Below are 22,146 nucleotides of genomic sequence, written 5' to 3' on the forward strand. Positions count from 1 at the left end.
GTATCTGGACTTTTTGTCGGTAACAGGGATGTTTGTGCGAGCAAGAGTTGGTTCTCGCGGAAGGTGATGAGTGAGGTATCCGTATCCCGGAGGCGTGGGAGTCCCTCGGCTCGGTCGGCCTTGCCGCTTACGCGTACTTTCACCCGTCCATGAGGCCCTGTCACCGACTCAGTCGAGAAGGCTCGAAGGATCGCTTCGGCAGAAGAGCTTCCGAACGTAAAGACTTGTTCGGTCCGCGGAATCACTTTATCCGAACGCGAGTTACTTATCGCAGAAGGTGATGAGTGAGGTATCCGTATCCCGGAGGCGTAGGAGTCCCTCGGCTCGGTCAGCCTTGGCTGCTTACGTGTACTCCGTCGTTTTCAGGATCCACTTTTCGAAGTAGTCAAAAAGCACGAAAGATATTCTGGTAAAAGGGATCTTTTTTCGAGGAAAATTTCGACGCAGAGGGGGTTCCCCCCCCCTTTTAGCCCCCGAGGGAGGGTCGGGCTTTGCCGAGGCGAGGCCGACCCTTCCTTGATGACTAAACTTTGCGTGGGTGCGAGGTATATGAACAACTTGAAAACATCTTAAGGGTAGAAGCGACGTAGCTGTTTGATGTTCCAAGCGTTGCCGTAGACCTCGCCTTGACTGTTGGCCAGCTTGTACGTTCCGGGCTTCAGAACTTTGGCGATGACGAATGGCCCCTCCCAGGGGGGCGTGAGCTTGTGCCTCCCTCGGGCGTCTTGCCGCAGCCGAAGCACCAGGTCGCCCACCCGGAGGTCTCGGGGCCGGACCCCTCGTGCGTGGTAGCGTCGCAGGGACTGCTGGTATCGCGCCGAGTGTAGTAAGGCCTTGTCCCGAGCCTCTTCCAGCTGGTCCAGCGAGTCTTCTCGGCTAGCTTGGTTGCTTTGATCATTGTAGGCTTTCGTCCTCGGGGAGCCGTACTCCAGGTCAGTGGGCAAGACGGCCTCGGCCCCATAGACCAGGAAGAACGGCGTGAAACCCGTGGCTCGGCTCGGCGTTGTCCTCAGGCTCCAGACCACCGAGGGGAGTTCCTTCATCCATCGCTTGCCGAACTTGTTGAGGTCGTTGTAAATCCGAGGCTTGAGCCCTTGTAGAATCATGCCGTTGGCACGCTCTACTTGCCCATTCGTCATGGGATGAGCCACGGCGGCCTAGTCCACCCGGATGTGGTGATCCTCGCAGAAGTCCACGAATTTTATGCCGGTGAACTGGGTGCCGTTGTCGGTGATGATGGAGTTTGGGACCCTGAAGCGATGGATGATGTTGGTGAAGAACGCCACCGCCTGCTCGGACCTGATGCTGTTCAGGGGTCGGACCTCGATCCACTTGGAGAATTTGTCGATGGCGACCAGCAGGTGCGTGTAGCCCCCGGGCGCCTTCTGCAAGGGACCGACGAGGTCCAGACCCCACACAGCAAAGGGCCAAGTGATGGGTATCGTCTACAGAGCCTGAGCGGGCAGGTGGGTCTGCTTCGCATAGAATTGGCACCCTTCGCAGGTGCGGACAATTCTAGTGGCGTCAGCCACCGCCGTTGGCCAGTAGAAGCCTTGCCAGAAAGCATTCCCGACAAGGGCTCGAGGCGCTGCATGATGGCCGCAAGCCCCCGAGTGTATTTCTTGCAGGAGTTCCTGACCTTCGGCGATGGAGATGCATCGCTGGAGGATGCCCGAGGGGCTGCGGTGGTAGAGCTCCTCCTCATCGCCCAGCAAGACGAACGACTTGGCACGTCGCGCTACCCGCCGAGCCTCGGCTTGGTCGAGGGGTAGCTCTCCTTGGCGGAGATATTGCAGGTACGGGGTCTGCCAATTTCGATCAGGCGTGGCCCCGTTCTGCTCCTCCTCGACGTGCAGTGCCTCGCCCTCGGGGGCCGAGGGTACCTCGAGCTGAACCGAGGACGCCTCGGGCTGAGCCGAGGGTACCTCGGGCTGGACCGAGGTTGCCTCGGGCTCGGGCGTGTCGTTGATCTTGACGGAGGGTTGATGCAGATCCTGGGAGAAGACGTCCGGGGGAACCGTCGTTCGCCCCGAGGCTATTTTTGCCAGCTCGTCCGCAGTCTCGTTGTAGCGCCGAGCGATGTGGTTAAGCTCGAGCCCGTAGAACTTGTCCTCAAGGCGCCGAACCTCATCGTAGTAGGCCTCCATCTTCGGGTCGCGGCAGTGGGAGTTCTTCATGACTTGGTCGATGACGAGCTGCGAGTCACCGCGGGCGTCGAGGCATCTGACCCCTAGCTCGATGGCGATCTGCAACCCGTTGACCAGAGCCTCGTACTCAGCCACATTGTTGGACGCCGGGAAATGGAGGCGTAGCACGTAGCGTAGGTGTTTCCCGAGGGGCAAGATGAAGAGCAGGCCCACGCCAGCTCCCGTCTTCATCAGTGACCCGTCGAAAAACATGGTCCAGAGCTCCGGTTGGATCGGAGCCGTCGGCAGCTGGGTGTCGACCCATTCGGCTACGAAGTCCGCCAATACCTGGGACTTGATGGCCTTCCGAGGGGCGAACGAGATTGTCTCACCCATGATCTCCACCGCCCCACTTTGCAATCCTGCCCGAGGCCTCTCGGCACTGGATGATCTCCCCCAGGGGGAAGGATGACACCACAGTTACCGGATGAGACTCGAAGTAGTGTCGTAACTTCCGCCTCGTCAGGATCACTGCATACAGTAGCTTCTAGACTTGTGGGTAGCGGATCTTGGTCTCGGAGAGTACCTCGCTGACGAAGTAAACTGGCCTCTGAACGGGCAATGCATGCCCCTCTTCCTGCCTCTCGACCACAATCGCGGCGCTAACCACCTGAGTGGTCGCGGCGACGTAGACCAAGAGGGCTTCTCCATCAGCTGGGGGCACCAAGATAGGCGCCTTTGTAAGGAGCGCCTTCAGGTTCCCGAGAGCTTCCTCGGCCTCAGGGGTCCAAGCGAAACACTAGGCCTTCCTTAAGAGGCGGTACAGAGGCAGACCTCTTTCGCCGAGGCGTGAGATGAAGCGGCTCAGGGCTGCGAGACATCCCATGACCCTTTGTACGCCTTTTAAGTCCTTGATGGGCCCCATGCTGGTGATAGCTGCGATCTTCTCCGGGTTGGCTTCGATGCCTCGCTCGGAGATGATGAACCCCAAGAGCATGCCCCGGGGCACCCCGAAGACACACTTCTCGGGATTGAGCTTGACGCCTTTCGCCTTGAGACATCGGAATGTCACTTCAAGGTCGAAGAGGAGGTCAGAAGCCTTCCTCGTCTTGACTACGATGTCATCGATGTAGGCCTCGACTGTGCGACCGATGTGTTCGCCGAACACATGGTTCATGCACCGCTGGTACGTCGCGCCCGCATTCCTCAAACCGAACGGCATGGTGACATAGCAGTACATGCCGAAGGGCGTGATGAAAGAAGTCGCGAGCTGGTCGGACTCTTTCATCCGGATTTGGTGATACCCTGAGTAGGCATCGAGGAAGGACAGGGTTTCGCACCCAGCAGTGGAATCCACGATTTGATCGATGCGAGGCAGAGGGTAGGGAACCTTCGGACATGCTTTGTTGAGACCAGTGTAGTCTACGCACATCCGCTATTTCCCCCCTTTCTTTCTCACAAGCACAGGGTTGGCAAGCCATTCGGGATGGAATACCTCTTTGATGAACCCTGCTGCCATTAGCTTGTGGATCTCCTCGCCTATCACTCTGCGCTTCTCCTCGTCGGATCGGCGCAGAGGCTGCCTGACGGGTCCGGCTCCGGCCCGAATATCCAGCGAGTGCTCGGCGACATCCCTCGGTATGCCGGGCATGTCCAAGGGACTCCACGCAAAGACGTCGACGTTTGCGCGGAGAAAGTCGACGAGCACTGCTTCCTATTTGGGGTCGAGCCCGGAACCGATCCGGATCTGCTTGGAGGCATCGCCACTGGGGTCGAGAGGGACGGCCTTAACCGTCTCCGCTGGCTCGAAGTTGCCGGCATAACGCTTCACGTCTGGCACCTCTTTGGAGAGGTTCTCCAGGTCGGCGATGAGGGCCTCGGACTCGGCGAGGGCCTCGGCGTACTCCACGCACTCCATGTCGCATTCGAACGCGTGTTTGTACGTGGGGCCGACGGTGATGACCCTGTTGGGGCCCGACATCTTGAGCTTCAGGTAGGTGTAGTTGGGGACGGCCATGAACTTCGCGTAGCATGGCCTCCCCAATACCGCGTGGTGGGTTCCTCGGAACCCGACCACCTCGAACGTCAAAGTCTCCCTTCAGAAGTTGGAGGGCATTCCGAAGCAGACGGGATGGTCGAGTCATCCGAGGGGCTGGACGTGCTTCCCGGGAATGATCCCGTGGAAGGGCGCAGCGCCTGCTCGGATGGAGGACAGATCGACACGCAGGAGCCTGAGGGTCTCGGCGTAGAAGATGTTGAGGCAGCTGCCCCCGTCCATCAGGACCTTGGTGAGCCTGACGTCGCCGACGATGGGGTCGACGACGAGCGGGTATTTCCTCGGGCTCGGCATGTGGTCGGGGTGGTCAGCTTGGTCGAAGGTGATGGGCTTGTCGGACCAGTCTAGGTAGACTGGCGCCGCCACCTTCACCGAGCAGACCTCCCGGCGCTCTTGTTTGCGATGCCGAGCCGAGGCATTCGCCACATGCCCACCATAGATCATGAAGCAGTCGCGGACCTCGGGGAACTCTCCTGCTTGGTGGTCTTCCTTCTTGTCGTCGTCGCGGGCCCTGCCACCCTCCGCGGGTGGCCCAGCCCTGTGGAAGTGGCGCCGAAGCATGACGCACTCCTCGAGGGTGTGCTTGACGGGCCCCTGATGGTAGGGGCACGACTCCTTGAGCATCTTGTCGAAGAGGTTGGCACCTCCAGGGGGCTTCCGAGGGTTCTTGTACTCGGCGGCGGCGACAAGGTCCGCGTCGGCGGCGTGAGAGCACCTAGAGGGGGGGTGAATAGGTGATCCTATGAAACTTAAACTTATAGCCACAAAAACTTGTTAAGTGTTAGCGCAATAATCGCCAAGTGGCTAGAGAGAAGGTCTTGCACAATACGATAATCACAAAGAATTCAACACAGAGAAGACACGGTGATTTATCCCGTGGTTCGGCCAAGTACAAAACTTGCCTACTCCACGTTGTGGCGTCCCAACGGACGAGAGTTGCACTCAACTCCTCTCAAGTGATCCAATGATCAACTTGAATACCACAGTGTTATGCTTTTCTTTTCTTATCCCGTTCGCGAGGAATCTCCACAACTTGGAGCCTCTCGCCCTTACACTTTTGATGTTCACAAAGAATCACGGAGTAAGGAAGGGAAGCAACACACACAAATCCACAGCAAAATGCGCACACACACGGCCAAGAATCGAGCTCAAAAGACTATCTCAAAGTTCTCACTAGAACGGAGCTCGAATCACTGAGAATGACAAACGAATGCGCAAAGACTGAGTGTGGATGATCAAGAATGCTCTAAGGTTGCTTGGTGTTCTCCTCCATGCGCCTAGGGGTTCCTTTTATAGCCCCAAGGCAGCTAGGAGCCGTTGAGAGCAATTCTGGAAGGCTGATCTTGCCTTCTGTCATCGGGCGCACCGGACACTGTCCGGTGCCCGATCTCCTTCCTAAAATGGCGCAGCCGACCGTTGCAGATCTGGGAGCCGTTGGCGCACCGGACATGTCCGGTGCACACCGGACAGTCCGGTGCCCCCTTCCGACCGTTGGCCCGGCCACGTGTCGCGCACAGATTCCACGGCCGACCGTTGGCCCGGCCGACCGTTGGCTCACCGGACAGTCCGGTGCACACCGGACAGTCCGGTGAATTTTAGCCGTACGTCGTCGGCGAATTCCCGGGAGCGGCCAGTTCGCTCGAGCCAGCCTGGCGCACCGGACACTGTCCGGTGCACCACCGGACACTGTCTGGTGCACCACCGGACAGTCCGGTGCCCCAGACCGAACAGCCTCTTGGCTGTACACAGCCAACTCTTCTCTTTTCTTCTTCTTTCTGTTTCTGATACTTAGACAAGTATATTAGTACACAAAACCAATGTACTAAGACTTAGAAACATACCTTTACTCTTGATTTGCACTTTGTTCATCCATGGGCATAGATTCACATTTAAGCACTTGTGTTGGCACTCAATCACCAAAATACTTAGAAATGGCCCAAGGGCACATTTCCCTTTCAATCTCCCCCTTTTTGGTGATTTATGCCAACACAACATAAAGCAACTAGAACAAGTGCAATATCACTTCAAATAAAAACTCAAATTTATTTTGATTCAATTTGGCATATATGGATCATCCTTTGCCACCACTTGGTTTGTTTTTGCAAATCAAAATCAAAATCCTATCTCTAAGTCAAATCCACTTGTAGAGACATAAAGAGAGGTTTTCCAAAGAAAATTGATTCAAGATTCCAAAAACTCCCCCTTTTTCCCATAATCAACACTTCTCCCCACAAGAGGCCAACTTTTGACAAAAGAGACAATGCAAGAGTTTTGACAAACCAAAAGCTCTATCCTACTGTTTTCAAAGTTTCTCAAGTGGTAGCTGATCCATTTATTGCTTTGGCCTTTATTTTCTCCCCCTTTGGCATCAAGCACTAAAACGGGATCAATCTTGGCCCATTAACCCCATTGCCTCACCAAAATCTTCAATTAAGAGCAAATAGGCAATAAGAGTTTAAAGATGAACTTGGAATAAGTTACCCCCTCATCGGAGTGCAGTGGAAGTCTTTCACGGTCCAAGTCCACCTTTCCCTTTCAAACCTTCTTTGAGACTAAAACAATCAAACTCAAGCAAACGGTTAGTCTCAAAGGGTCAAGTTGTAACACATCTCCCCCTAAATATGTGCAGTACTGGCACAGGGACTTGTGAGGTCCGGGGAGTGCTTGTACAACTTGAGCACCATAATAAGCAACACAATGCAGAAGGAACATGATCAAAAGCATAAACACATGGATGCTACATTTCAATCCAAGTTCCGTGAATCTAAGATATTGAGCTCACTACGCAGCCTGCAAAAGGTCTTCTCATCTAGAGGCTTGGTAAAGATATCGGCTAGCTGGTTCTCGGTGCTAACATGAAACACTTCAATATTCCCCCTTTTGCTGGTGGTCTCTCAAAAAGTGATGCCGGATGTCAATGTGCTTTGTGCGGCTGTGTTCAACAGGATTTTCCGCCAAGCGGATAGCACTCTCATTGTCACATAGGAGTGGGACTTTGCTTAGATTGTAGCCAAAGTCCCGAAGGGTTTGCCTCATCCAAAGTAGTTGCGCGCAACACTGTCCTGCGGCAACATACTCGGCCTCAGCGGTGGATAGGGCAACGGAGGTTTGTTTCTTAGAGTTCCACGACACCAGGGACCTTCCTAAGAATTGGCACGTCCCTGATGTACTCTTCCTATCGACCTTACATCCAGCATAGTCGGAATCTGAGTATCCAACCAAGTCAAAGGTAGACCCCTTTGGATACCAGAGCCCGAAGCAAGGCGTAGCAACCAAATATCTTAGAATTCGCTTCACCGCCACTAAGTGACACTCCTTAGGATCGGATTGAAATCTAGCACACATGCATACGCTAAGCATAATATCCGGTCTACTAGCACATAAATAAAGTAAAGACCCTATCATTGACCGGTATGCTTTTTGATCAACGGACTTACCTCCTTTGTTGAGGTCGGTGTGTCCGTCGGTCCTCATCGGAGTCTTTGCGGGCTTGGCGTCCTTCATCCCAAACCGCTTTAGCAGATCTTGCGTGTACTTCGTTTGGGAGATGAAGGTGCCATCTTTGAGTTGCTTCACTTGGAACCCAAGGAAATAGTTCAACTCGCCCATCATCGACATCTCGAATTTCTGCGTCATCACCCTGCTAAACTCTTCACAAGACTTTTGGTTAGTAGAACCAAATATTTTGTCATCGACATAAATTTGGCACACAAACAAATCACCATCACATGTCTTAGTAAAAAGAGTTGGATCGGCTTTCCCAACCTTGAAAGCATTAATAATTAGAAAGTCTCTAAGGCATTCATACCATGCTCTTGGGGCTTGCTTAAGTCCATAGAGCGCCTTAGAGAGCTTACACACGTGGTCGGGGTACCGTTCATCCTCGAAGCCAGGGGGTTGCTCCACGTACACCTCCTCCTTGATTGGCCCGTTGAGGAAAGCGCTCTTCACATCCATTTGGAACAACCTGAAAGAATGGTGAGCGGCATATGCTAGCAAGATACGAATTGATTCTAGCCTAGCCACAGGAGCAAATGTCTCCTCAAAGTCCAAACCTGCGACTTGGGCATAACCTTTTGCCACAAGTCGAGCCTTGTTCCTCGTCACCACCCCGTGCTCGTCCTGTTTGTTGCGGAATACCCACTTGGTTCCCACAACGTTTTGCTTGGGACGAGGCACCAGTGTCCAAACTTCATTGCGCTTGAAGTTGTTGAGTTCCTCCTGCATGGCTAACACCCAGTCCGGATCTAGCAAGGCCTCTTCTACCCTGAAAGGCTCAATAGAGGAGACAAAAGAGTAATGCTCACAAAAATTAACTAATCGAGATCGAGTAGTTACTCCCTTGCTAATATCACCCAGAATTTGGTCGACGGGATGATCCCTTTGAATCATCGCTCGAACTTGGGTTGGAGGTGCCGGTTGTGCTTCTTCCTCCATCACATGATCATCTTGTGCTCCCCCTTGATCACACTCCTCTTGATGAACCTGTTCATCGTTTTGAGTTGGGGAATGCACCATTGTTGAGGAAGAAGGTTGTTCTTGCTCCAATTGTTCCTGTGGTCGCACATCACCAATCGCCATGGTGCACATAGCGGCCGTTGGAACGTCTTCTTCATCTACATCATCACAATCAACAACTTGCTCTCTTGGAGAGCCATTAGTCTCATCAAATACAACGTCGCTAGAGACTTCAACCAAACCCGATGATTTGTTGAAGACTCTATACGCCTTTGTATTTGAGTCATAACCTAACAAAAACCCTTCTACAGCTTTGGGAGCAAACTTAGAATTTCTACCCTTCTTTACTAGAATGTAGCACTTGCTCCCAAATACACGAAAGTAAGATACATTGGGTTTGTTACCGGTTAGTAGCTCATACGAAGTCTTCTTGAGGAGGCGATGAAGGTAGACCCTGTTGATGGTGTGGCAGGCCGTGTTCACGGCTTCCGACCAGAAACACTCGGGGTCTTGAATTCTCCAAGCATCGTCCTCGCCATATCGATTAGCGTCCTGTTCTTCCTCTCTACCACACCATTTTGCTGTGGTGTGTAGGGAGCGGAGAACTCGTGCTTGATCCCTTCCTCCTCAAGGAACTCCTCCACTTGAAGGTTCTTGAACTCGGACCCGTTGTCGCTCCTAATCTTCTTCACCTTGAGCTCAAACTCATTTTGAGCTCTCCTGAGGAAGCGCTTGAGGGTCCCTTGGGTTTCAGACTTATCCTGCAAAAAGAACACCCAAGTGAAGCGGGAAAAGTCATCAACGATAACTAGACCATACTTACTTCCTCCTATGCTCAGATAGGCGACGGGTCCGAAGAGGTCCATATGTAGCAGCTCCAGGGGTCTTGATGTTGTCATCACATTTTTGGTGTGATGAGAGCTTCCCACCTGTTTCCCTGCTTGACAAGCTGCACAAGGTCTATCTTTTTCGAAATGAACATTGGTTAGACCTATCACGTGTTCTCCCTTTAGAAGCTTGTGGAGGTTCTTCATCCCCACATGTGCTAAGCGGCGATGCCACAGCCAGCCCATGCAAGTCTTAGCCATTAAGCATGCATCTAGACCGGCCTCTTCTTTTGCAAAATCAACTAAGTAAAGCTTGCCGTCTAGAATACCCTTAAAAGCTAGTGAACCATCACATCTTCTAAAGACAGACACATCTATATTTGTAAATAAGCAGTTATATCCCATATTACATAACTGACTAACAGATAGCAAGTTATATCCAAGAGACTCCACTAAAAACACATTGGAGATAGAGTGCTCATTGGAGATTGCAATTTTACCTAGCCCTTTTACCTTGCCTTGATTCCCATCACCGAATATTATTGAATCTTGGGAATCCTTATTCTTGACGTAGGAGGTGAACATCTTCTTCTCCCCCGTCATATGGTTTGTGCATCCGCTGTCAATAATCCAGCTTGAACCCCCGGATGCATAAACCTGCAAGGCAAATTTAGGCTTGGGTCTTAGGTACCCAACTCATGTTGGGTCCTACAAGGTTAGCACAAATATCCTTAGGGACCCAAATGCAAGTTTTATCACCCTTGCATTTTGCCCCTAACTTCCTAGCAATCACCTTTCTATCCTTTCTACAAATTGCAAAGGAAGCATTCAAAGCATGATATATTGTAGAAGGCTCATTAACTTTCCTAGGAACATTAACAACATTTCTCCTAGGCATATTATGAACAACATTTCTCCTACCAACATTCCTATCATGCACATAGAAAGAACTAGAAGCAAACATGTCATGAGAATCATAAACATCATAAGCATTATAACTCCTATAAGCATTTCTAGTTTGTCTCCTATCATGGTACATAAAAGCATGGTTCTTTTTAGCACTACTAGCCATAGGAGTCTTTCCTTTCTCCTTGGCGGAGATAGGAGCCTTATGGCTTGTCAAGTCCTTGGCTTCCCTCTTGTAGCCAAGTCCATCCTTAATTGAGGGGTGTCTGCCAATTGTGTAGGCATCCCTTGCAAATTTTAGCTTATCAAAATTACTCTTGCTAGTCTTAAGTTGGGCATTAAGACTAGCCAATTCATCATTAAGTTTGGAAATTGAAACTAGGTGTTCACTGCAAGCATCAATGTCAAAATCTTTACACCTATTACAAGTCTCAACAATTTCTACACAAGATGTTGATTTACTAGCTATCTCTAACTTAGCATTTAAATCATCATTAAAACTTTTTAACTTAGCAATAGTTTCATGACAAGAAGATAATTCACTAGAGAGCATTTCATTCCTCTTAATTTCTAGAGCAAGAGATTTCTGAGCTTCTACAAATTTATCATGCTCTTCATACAACAAATCCTCTTGCTTTTCTAGAAGTATATTCCTATCATTCAAGGCATCAATTAATTCATTAATTTTGTCTACCTTGGTTCTATCTAATCCCTTGAATAAGCATGAGTAATCTATCTCATCATCATCACTAGACTCATCCTCACTTGAAGAAGCATAAGTACTAGTGTTATGAGTGCTTACTTTCTTCTCCCTTGCCATGAGGCAAGTGTGACGCTCGTTGGGGAAGAGGGATGACTTGTTGAAGGCGGTGGCGGCGAGTCCTTCATTGTCGGAGTCGGACGAAGAGCAGTCCGAATCCCACTCCTTGCCAAGATGAGCCTCGCCCTTTGCCTTCTTATAGTTCTTCTTTTTCTCCCTCTTGTTCCCTTGATCCTGATCACTATCATTGTCGGGACAGTTAGCAATAAAATGACCAAGCTTACCGCATTTGAAGCATGAGCGCTTCCCCTTGGCTTTGGTCTTGCTTGGTTGTCCCTTGCGACCTTTAAGCACCGTCTTGAATCTTTTGATGATGAGAGCCATCTCTTCATCATTAAGTCCGGCCGCCTCAAACTGTGCCACCTTGCTAGGTAGCGCCTCCTTGCTTCGTGTTGCCTTGAGAGCAAGGGGTTGCGGCTCATTGATCGGACCATTCAAGGCGTCGTCCACGTACCTCGCCTCCTTGATCATCATTCGCCCGCTAACGAATTTCCCAAGAACTTCTTCGGGCGACATCTTGGTGTACCTGGGATTTTCACGAATATTGTTCACCAAATGAGGATCAAGAACGGTAAATGACCTTAGCATTAGGCGGACGACGTCGTGGTCCGTCCATCGCGTGCTCCCGTAGCTCCTTATTTTGTTGATAAGGGTCTTGAGCCGGTTGTATGTTTGTGTCGGCTCCTCGCCCCTTATCATCGCGAACCGTCCAAGCTCGCCCTCCACCAACTCCATTTTGGTGAGCAAGGTGACGTCGTTTCCCTCATGAGAGATCTTGAGGGTGTCCCAGATCTGCTTGGCATTGTCCAAGCCGCTCACCTTGTGATACTCGTCCCTGCACAAAGAAGCTAGCAACACAGTAGTAGCTTGTGCATTTTTATGAATCTGTTCATTAATAAACACAGGGCTATCTGAGCTATCAAATTTCATTCCACTTTCCACAATCTCCCAAATGCTTGGATGGAGAGAAAACATGTGAGTACGCATTTTGTGGCTCCAAAATCCGTAATCCTCTCCATCAAAGTGAGGGGGCTTGCCAAGTGGAATGGGGAGCAATTGAGCATTTGAACTATGCGGGATGCGCGAATAATCGAAAGAAAAGTTTGAGTTAACCGTCTTTCGTCTATCGTAGTCGTCGTCGTCCTTTTGGGAGGAGGAAGATTCGTCGCTGTCGTAGTAGACAATTTCCTTGATGCGCCTTGTCTTCTTCTTCCTCCCGTCTTTTCTTTTGTGGCCCGAGCCTGAGTCGGTGGGCTTGTCATCATTGGGCTCGTTGACGAAGGACTCCTTCTCCTTGTCGTTGATCACCATCCCCTTGCCTTTAGGATCCATCTCTTCGGGCGGTTAGTCCCTTTCTTGAAGAGAATGGCTCCGATACCAATTGAGAGCACCTAGAGGGGGGTGAATAGGTGATCCTGTGAAACTTAAACTTATAGCCACAAAAACTGGTTAAGTGTTAGCGCAATAATCGCCAAGTGGCTAGAGAGAAGGTCTTGCACAATACGATAATCACAAAGAATTCAACACAGAGAAGACACAGTGATTTATCCCGTGGTTCGGCCAAGTACAAAACTTGCCTACTCCACGTTGTGGCGTCCCAACGGACGAGAGTTGCACTCAACTCCTCTCAAGTGATCCAATGATCAACTTGAATACCACAGTGTTATGCTTTTCTTTTCTTATCCCGTTCGCGAGGAATCTCCACAACTTGGAGCCTCTCGCCCTTACACTTTTGATGTTCACAAAGAATCACGGAGTAAGGAAGGGAAGCAACACACACAAATCCACAGCAAAATGCGCACACACACGGCCAAGAATCGAGCTCAAAAGACTATCTCAAAGTTCTCACTAGAACGGAGCTCGAATCACTGAGAATGACAAACGAATGCGCAAAGACTGAGTGTGGATGATCAAGAATGCTCTAAGGTTGCTTGGTGTTCTCCTCCATGCGCCTAGGGGTCCCTTTTATAGCCCCAAGGCAGCTAGGAGCCGTTGAGAGCAATTCTGGAAGGCTGATCTTGCCTTCTGTCATCGGGCGCACCGGACAGTCCGGTGCACACCGGACACTGTCCGGTGCCCGATCTCCTTCCTAAAATGGCGCAGCCGACCGTTGCAGATCTGGGAGCCGTTGGCGCACCGGACATGTCCGGTGCACACCGGACAGTCCGGTGCCCCCTTCCGACCGTTGGCCCGGCCACGTGTCGCGCACAGATTCCGCGGCCGACCGTTGGCCCGGCCGACCGTTGGCTCACCGGACAGTCCGGTGCACACCGGACAGTCCGGTGAATTTTAGCCGTACGTCGTCGGCGAATTCCCGAGAGCGGCCAGTTCGCTCGAGCCAGCCTGGCGCACCGAACACTGTCCGGTGCACCACCGGACAGTCCGGTGCCCCAGACCGAAACAGCCTCTTGGTTGTACACAGCCAACTCTTCTCTTTTCTTCTTCTTTCTGTTTCTGATACTTAGACAAGTATATTAGTACACAAAACCAATGTACTAAGACTTAGAAACATACCTTTACTCTTGATTTGCACTTTGTTCATCCATGGGCATAGATTCACATTTAAGCACTTGTGTTGGCACTCAATCACCAAAATACTTAGAAATGGCCCAAGGGCACATTTCCCTTTCACGGCGTCGCGTTTCGCTTGCGACTTCTTCTTGCCTTTCTTCTTGGCGCCGCGCGGAGTTGACGCCTCGGGAGCATCTTCCGATGGGCGGCCCTGGGGCTGCTTGTCCTTTCAGAAGATAGCTTCGACCGCCTCCTAGCCAGAGGCGAACTTGGTGGCGATGTCCATCAGCTCGCTTGCCCTGGTGGGGGTTTTGCGACCCAACTTGCTCACCAGGTCGCGGCTAGTGGTGCCGGCAAGGAACGCGCCGATGACATCCGAGTCGGTGATGTTGGGCAGCTCGGTGCGCTGCTTCGAGAATCGCCGGATGTAGTCCCGAAGAGACTCTCCCGGCTGTTGCCGGCAACTTCGGAGGTCCCAGGAATCCTCGGGGCGCACGTACGTGCCCTGGAAATTGCCGGCGAAGGCTTGGACCAAGTCATCCCAGTTGGAGATCTGCCCCGGAGGCAAGTGCTCCAACCAGGCGCGAGCAGTGTCGGAGAGGAACAGGGGGAGGTTGCGGATGATGAGGTTGTCGTCGTCCGTTCCATCCAGTTGGCAGGCCAGGCGGTAGTCCGCGAGCCACAGTTCCGGTCTCGTTTCCCCCGAATACTTTGTGATAGTAGTCGGGGGTCGGAACCGGGTCGGGAACGGCGCCCGTCGGATGGTCCGACTGAAGGCCTGCGGACCGGGTGGTTCGGGCGAGGGACTCTGAACCTCCCCGCTGTCGTAGCGTCCCCCACGCCTGGGGTGGTAGCCTCGGCGCACCCTTTCGTCGAGGTGGGCCCGACGGTCGCGACGATGGTGCTCGTTGCCGAGGTGGCCCGGAGCCGCAGGCGCGGTGTTGCGCGTGCGCCCGGTGTAGACCGAGGCTTCCCGCATGAATCGGGAAGTCGCGGCATGAGGTTCCGAGGGGTATCCCTGCCTTCGGGAGGCAGAGCTCTCGGCCCGTCGGGCCGCAGCGCCTTCCAGGAGATTCTTGAGCTCCCCCTGGATTCGCCGACCCTCGGTGGTTGATGGCTCCGGCATCATGCGGAGGAGCATCGCTGCTGCAGCCAGGTTCTGACCGACCCCACTGGATGCGGGTGGCGGTCTGACCCTGACGTCGTTGGCGACGCGGTGCTGGAAACCCTGGGGCAGGTGACGTATTTCTCCGGCCGGGGGTTGGCTCGCCCATACCTGACCGACGTCCCGGCGGATCGACTCAAGCGCTCCTGCTCCCTCGTCGAGCCTGGCCTGTGCCCCGCGTACTTGCTCGAGCTGTGGGTCGTGACCCCCCGCCGGAACGGGGACCACAGCTAGCTCCCGCGGGATGTCAGCGCGAGGCACCGGCCTAGGGAGATCGCCGTCCTCCGGCATGCCGAGATGGTTGCCTTCGGAGGGATCCCCTAGCTCGTCGTGGAAACATTCGCGGCTCGGGCCGCAGTCCTCGTCGTCAAGGCTGCGGCTACCGTCAGAACAGCCGGAGAGGCAGTAGTCACATGCGGTCATAAAGTCCCGCATGGCACTGGGGTTGCCAAATCTGGAGAAATCCCAACAGATGCTGGAGTTGTCATCTTCCTCGGACCCAGAGGGCCCGTAGGTCGAGACGTCCGTCAGCCGGTCCCAAGGCGACCGCATACGAAACCCCAGTGGGGTTGCACTCGCCTCAACGAGAGCGCCCGCCAAAGCAAGGTCGCTAGGCAGGTTGAGGCCGAGTCGAAATGACGTAGGATGGGAATTGGTCAGTACCTTTTGGTCGACGAGCAGCGACATAGTCACGTCGGGGACTGATTGCACCGTCGTCTCAGGTACGAGGGCGACGTCCTGTAAGCTCTCCGCGAGCGCGCTGGCGTCGTCCACTTGCTCAGGATCGGCGTGTCGCGGGGGGACGGCGCTTGCCTTCGTCTCGAACGCGAGGTCGACGCCCGGCGTGCCTTTCGTTGGGGCGCTGGGGACGTCGATTCGCTCGACAGCCGACGAAGCGCGGCCTCCCGCTTGGCCTTGATTGCCCCGCCTCCTCCTCCTTTGGCGGGGGAGAGGATGGGGCGAGCTCGAATGTTGTTCTTCCACCACGCGGGGAAGATGTCGTCGATTCCGCCGCCGGCGGGCGGGTTGTCGGCCGCCATTGTCGTTGTCGCGCGGCGGTGGAAGGAGTATCATGTCGTAGCTACCGTCGAAGGACATGAACTCTAGACTCCCGAAACAGAGCACCGTCCCGGGCCGGAGAGGTTGCTGGAGACTGCCCATCTGGAGCTTGATGGGAAGCTGTTCGTCAACACGCAGCAGGCCCCTACCTGGCGCGCCAACTGTCGGCGTTTCGAGACCGGGGGGTCCCTAAGCCGACGAGTGAGTGTGTCGCGTGCCCCAGCCCAGATGGGTCGAGCGCGTGGGCGAGCGCGAAGGGGGGAAAGCGAGGTGGCCGGAGGCGGGCGTGAGAGAGGTGGAAATCCCGCGGCCTTCGTGTTCGTCCCGCGCCCAGGTCGGGTGCGCTTGTAGTAGGGGGTTACAAGCGTCCACGCGGGTGAGGGAAGCGAGCGGCCCCAGGAGAGCGCCTGTCTCGTCCTCGTCCCCGCGCGGCCAACCTTCTCTAAGAAGGCCCTGGTCCTTCCTTTTATAGGCGTAAGGAGAGGATCCAGGTGTACAATGGGGATGTAGCAGAGTGCTACGTGTCTAGCGGAGGGAGAGCTAGCGCCCTAAGTACATGCCAATGTGGCAGCCGGAGAGATCTTGGCACCCTGCTAGTGTGATGTCGTGGCTGTCGGAGGAGCAATGGAGCCCGGCGGAGGGACAGCTGTCGGAGCGGTCGAGTCCTTGCTGACGTCCCCCTGCTTCCGTAAGGGAGCTGAGAGCCGCCGTCGTCACAGGGCTTGCGGGGCGCCATCATTGCCTATCTGGCGGAGCTAGCCAGATGGGACACCGGTCTTGTTCTCTGTGGCCCGAGTCGGCTCGGGGTAGGGTGATGATGGCGCTTCCTGTTGACGTGGCGGGCCTGTGCCCTAGGTCGAGCGACGTGGAGGTTCCTCCGAAGCCGAGGTCGAGTCTGTCTTCCATGGCCGAGGCCGAGCCCGAGCCCCTGGGTCGGGCGAGGCGGAGGTTGTTCGGCAGAGGCCAGGGCGGAGTCCGAGCCCTAGGGTCGGGCGAAGCGGAGTTCGTCGTCTTCTGAGGCTGAGCTCGAGTCCGAGCCCTGGGTCGGGCGAAGCGAAGTTCGTCGTCTTCCGGAGCCTAGCCCGAGTCCGAGCCCTGGGTCGGGCGGAGCGGAGTTCGCCGTCTTCCGGGGCCTAGCCCGAGTCCGAGCCCTGGGTCGGGCGGAGCGGAGTTCGCCGTCTTCCGGGGCTTAGCCCGAGTCCGAGCCCTGGGTCGAGCGGAGCGGAGTTTGCCGTCTTCTGGGGCCTAGCCCGAGTCCGAGCCCTGGGTCGGGCGGAGCGGAGTTCGCCGTCTTCCGGGGCTTAGCCCGAGTCCGAGCCCTGGGTCGGGCGGAGCGGAGTTCGCCGTCTTCCGGGGCTTAGCCCGAGTCCGAGCCCTGGGTCGGGCGGAGCGGAGTTCGCCGTCTTCCGGGGCCTAGCCCGAGTCCGAGCCCTGGGTCGGGCGGAGCGGAGTTTCCTATGGCGCCTTTGGCAGGGCCTGACTGCCTGTCAGTCTCACTCGTGGCACTGCAGTCGGAGTGGCGCAGGCAGCGCTGTCCTTCTATCAGACCGGTCAGTGGAGCGGCGAAGTGACGGCGGTCACTTCGGCCTTGCCGGGGGGCGCGCGTCAGGATAAAGGTGTCAGGCTACCTTTGCGTTAAATGCTCCTGCGACTCGGTCGGTCGGTGCGGCGATTTAGTCAGGGTTGCTTCTTAGCGAAGGCAAGGCCTCGGGCGAGCCGGAGATGTGTCCGCCGTTAAAGGGGGGCCTCGGGCGAGACGGAAATCCCTCGGGGTCAGCTACCCTTGCCCGAGGCTAGGCTCGGGCGAGGCGTGATCGAGTCGCTCGTATGGACTGATCCGTGACTTAATCGCACCCATCAGGCATCTGCAGCTTCATGCTGATGGGGGTTACCAGCTGAGAATTAGGCGTCTTGAGGGTACCCCTAATTATGGTCCCCGACAAAATCGCAAACAAATAAGAGGTGTGACACAAGGATTTGTTTTACCGAGGTTCGGTTCTCACAAACCTACTCCCCGTTGAGGTGGTCACAAAGACCGGGTCTCTTTCAACCCTTTCCCTCTCTCAAACGGTCCCTCGGACCGAGTGAGCTTTCTCTTCTCAATCACTTGGAACACAAAGTTCCCGCAAGGACCACCACAAGATTGGTGTCTCTTGCCACAATTACAAGTGAGTTTGATCGCAAGAAAGAATCAAGAAAGAAGAAAGCAATCCAAGCGCAAGAGCTCGAAAGAACACAAGCAAATCACTCTCACTAGTCACTAATGCTTTGTGTGGAATTTTGGGAGAGGATTTGATCTCTTGAGTGTGTCTAGAATTGAATGCCTAGCTCTTGTAAGTGGTTGGAAGTGTGAAAACTTGGATGTTATGAATGGTGGGTGGTTGGGGGTATTTATAGCCCCAACCACCAAACTAGCCGTTTGGTGGGGCTGACTGTCGTATGGTGCACCGGACAGTCCGGTGCACACCGGACATGTCCGGTGCGCCAGCCACGTCACCAAAGCCGTTGGGTTCCGACCGTTGGAGCTCTGTCTTCTGGGCCCGCCTGGATGTCCGGTGGCGCACCGGACATGTACTGTAGAGTGTCCGGTGCGCCAGCATGGGCGTGCCTGACTTCTGCGCGCGCTGGCGCGCATTTAATGCGCTGCAGGTAGCCATTGGTGCCGAAATATCCGTTGCTCCATTGTCACACTGGACAGTCCGGTGCACACCGGACATGTCTAGTGAATTATAGCGGACTAGCCGTTGCGAATTCCCGAAGCTGGCGAGTTCCTGAGGCCGCTCTTCCTTGGAGCACCGGACACTGTCCGGTGTACACCGGACAGTCCGGTGAATTATAGTGGAGCGCCTCTGGATTTTCCCGAAGGTGGCGAGTTTGAGTTGGAGTCATCTGGTGCACCGGATACTGTCTGGTGGTGCACCGGACACTGTCCGGTGGCACACCGGACAGTCCGGTGCGCCAGACCAGAGATGCCTTCGATTGCCCCTTTGCTCTTTTGTTGAACCCAATATTTGGTCTTTTTATTGGCTAAGTGTGAACCTTTGGCACCTGTATAACTTATACACTAGAGCAAACTAGTTAGTCCAATTAGTTGTGTTGGGCAATTCAACCACCAAAATTATTTAGGAACTAGGTGTAAGCCTAATTCCCTTTCAGGAACCCTAATCTGTTCTGCACACGCGCGGACCGTCTGGCTCACAGGCGCGGACTGTCCGGACCGCGGACTGTCCGGCCTCAGGGCCGGACCGTCCGCGCGCTCATTTCAGTACCAAACACCTCTCTAAACATAATATCTTGAGGACCCATTCTTTCATGCATGGCCTAATTGTTGGAGTTTCGTAATAAAGTCTAATTATTAGAGGCTTTCTATGTGCTTCCATAATGAGGACACACATTGTTGTCTAAGGCTAATTAAGCTCTCTTTGTAATGGTGAATCGAGGATCTAATAGTACACGTCATAGCTAAATAAGCGTCGGGCACTATCTAAATGACTAAACAAATACCAACTAACGAACCGAACCCCCACCAATAATAAAGGTTGCTTGGGATGGGATAATCTATTAAATGTTAGTTAAATGTAGAGTATATATGTTGTTTAATAAGGGAGAATCGTCGGTTCCTTACAGTCATATTTCACTTTCGGTCATGGAAACTCCTCTTCCCGCTTAATTACCATGTTTTGTTCGAAAAGTTTTGAGGCCTATGGATGTCGGACCAATGGTTGCAACAAACATATATATGAGTAGTACCGCGATAAATGATGTGATGTACTTTCTTTGTCACAATTTATAATTCATTTGATTTTTTTTGTGAAGTTTCATCCGCTGGTCTTATTCAATTTTTTTTTGCGAAAAAATAAAAAAATCAAACCATACTTCAAGTATATTTTATAGTACATGATATCACAGTAAAAATTAACAATAATTATGAAATTTTTTGAATAAGACGAGTCGATCGGGATAAAAAGTCAAACTATAAATTAGAACGGAGGGAGTATTATGGCAGAAGAAGACAAGTATGGATCCGCAATAATAGGTGTGAGATTATTCAATTTTGAATTTATAAGGGAGGTAAGAAACTAAGCAATATATATGTGAGAAACTTGGACAACAGTACTCAAACTCACTATAAATATAAATACATGTTGATGTTGTTTATGTGATCGTACACAGACACACGCACGGCAGTCACAGAGATATAAAACGAAACGAGGTAGACGACAGCAGGCTTGTTGGTTGGGTCTCTCGGGACGATGAGTCAGTACTCGATCTAGTCAAATGCGGCGTCCATTTGCAAGACGGTGCTGAGGTTCATGGGGCTGACGTAGTCGAGCGAGCCTGACATGAACTGGCTGACGATGACCCGGTTGGCGCGCTCCGTGGGGTGGTAGGCGTCCCAGAAGACGTACTTGCTGCGGTCGGCGCACAGGTTGGAGAGCGGGGTGCAGAGGCCCAGGCCGTTGTGGGGGCCCTGTCCGCAGCACGCGTCCTTGGCCGTGGCGAAGCCGAAGGCGGCCGGGTCGCTGACGAAGTCGAAGTGGACGCGGAAGGCGTTGGCCGCGATGAAGGTGCCGGCGCCAAAGCGCGCGTTGAGCTGGTCCAGGACGCGCGCCAGCTGCGGGTTGAAGAGCGCCGCCGCGCGCATCAGCTCCGCCGCGCACTCGCCGTTGCGGCTGCGCTGCGCAAGGATCGCCGGCGCGCACCCCAGAGGCCCCGTGCCCGTCACCAGCACGCGGCGGCAACCCATGGCGTACAGGCGCTGCGTGCGTGCACAGAGGAGAGGACACACATATATATAAACACAGACACACAGTAATGATGCAAAAGCAAGCAGTGGGGGAGGTGTACGTACGATGAGGATCTTCTTGTACTCGGAGACGATGTAGCCGACGTATTCCGGCAGCGCGAACTGGCGGGAGCGCAGGGAGAAGGGGACGAGGTAGTAGTTGTTGACGAAGTCGTTGCCGCCGAGCGTGATGAGCACGAGCGAGCGGCGCACGAGCTGGCGCGCCCGCGCCGCGCCCACCAGCGCGCTTAGCTTGCCCTGGTACTCGCCGAAGTAGTGCAGCTGGCGGCTCATCCGGATGATGTCCACGAACTGGAAGCCGGTGTCGTTGAGGATCCCGACGCCGGCCGACGCGAAGTTGGCGCCGACCAGCAGCTTCTGGCCGCGGAGCTCGGGGCTCAGGTACGGCAGCGTGGGCTCGGCGCCGAGGTGCTCGCCTGCAGGTGGGTTGGTGGGCCGTTGTCGTTACTCGTTAGTATGCAGCACCACATGCATACCATACCATACCAAGAGTATCGTCGTTCGTATTCGTACGTACTGATGATGTCGGGGATGTTCTTGCCGTTGGAGAAGCGGCCGGTGGGGCGGTGCGTCGGGTAGTCGATCCCGTACGGCGGCGAGTCGGCGCGCGCCGTGGTCATGAGGTAGTTGTTGTTGCCGTTGTCCACCAGCGAGTCGCCGAACACGAAGAAGGCGCGCGCGCACTCCGACGGCCTGGCCTGCAGCAGCACGCCCACGGCCGCCGCCGCCAACAGCAGCAGCAAGGACGAGGAGGAGGACGCGCGCATTCTCGTCGTCGGAGACGGCCGGTCCCTGGAGCAGCAGCAGGTGAAGAGGCGTGCGGACGTCATGCAGCTGCACCTCCAGGCAGGGTCTGTATGTTTATAAAGCGTTGGCATCGATCGTGTTGTTTGCCCGTGGCGTCATTGGTGGGCGGCAGCAGATGGGTGTGGGTGGTCGCGCGCACGTCAGTCCGATGGCGGGATGGAATGGAATTAATCGAGCCACAATCTTAGATGCACGCGCGCTTCATTCATAAATAAACCTCCAAAGCTGCTGCATGCTCTAGCTAGCTTGCACGTTCTTCCTGCACTACTGCCTTTCCCGATCAGTCTACCGTCAGGCGTCATCTATAGCATGCACCAAAGTTGTAGCCGTACGTACTCGCGCATGTATACAGTTCAGAATCTAGTAAAAACACCTTGTAGCTAGGTCGTGGAAGGCTCCCTCTCCTCGTAGTTCACTTGGCATGCTTTTGGCTGGCTGGCTGGCCGGCCTAAACATCGTCAGTAACAAACGTACGCACGGCACGAACCGTGCTGTCCTCCTTCGTCCTCACGAACCGTGCCTAATAATTTAAACCGTGATGTGTGTGTGTCTCACTCATATCATTTGAGATGTGACCGTGGAACAACCGTGTCCGTAGCACTGC

The 22,146-nt window shown here is 54.1% G+C and overlaps 1 protein-coding gene across 1 annotated transcript; it reads right to left on the reverse strand.

Annotated features, from left to right (window-relative positions):
- Window positions 1-20,038: 20,038 nt before the first annotated feature.
- Window positions 20,039-21,696, reverse strand: LOC100217152 (anther-specific proline-rich protein APG). Its single transcript, NM_001143518.1, has 3 exons — window positions 21,253-21,696; window positions 20,781-21,151; window positions 20,039-20,687 (listed from the first exon to the last, which is right to left on the reverse strand). The coding sequence occupies exons 1-3, from the start codon at window positions 21,611-21,613 to the stop codon at window positions 20,199-20,201; spliced, it is 1,221 nt and encodes a 406-aa protein (NP_001136990.1). The 5' UTR covers window positions 21,614-21,696; the 3' UTR covers window positions 20,039-20,198.
- Window positions 21,697-22,146: the final 450 nt, after the last annotated feature.

Source organism: Zea mays, chromosome 1, assembly GCF_902167145.1.
Source record: "Zea mays cultivar B73 chromosome 1, Zm-B73-REFERENCE-NAM-5.0, whole genome shotgun sequence".
NCBI classification, from domain to species: domain Eukaryota; kingdom Viridiplantae; phylum Streptophyta; class Magnoliopsida; order Poales; family Poaceae; genus Zea; species Zea mays.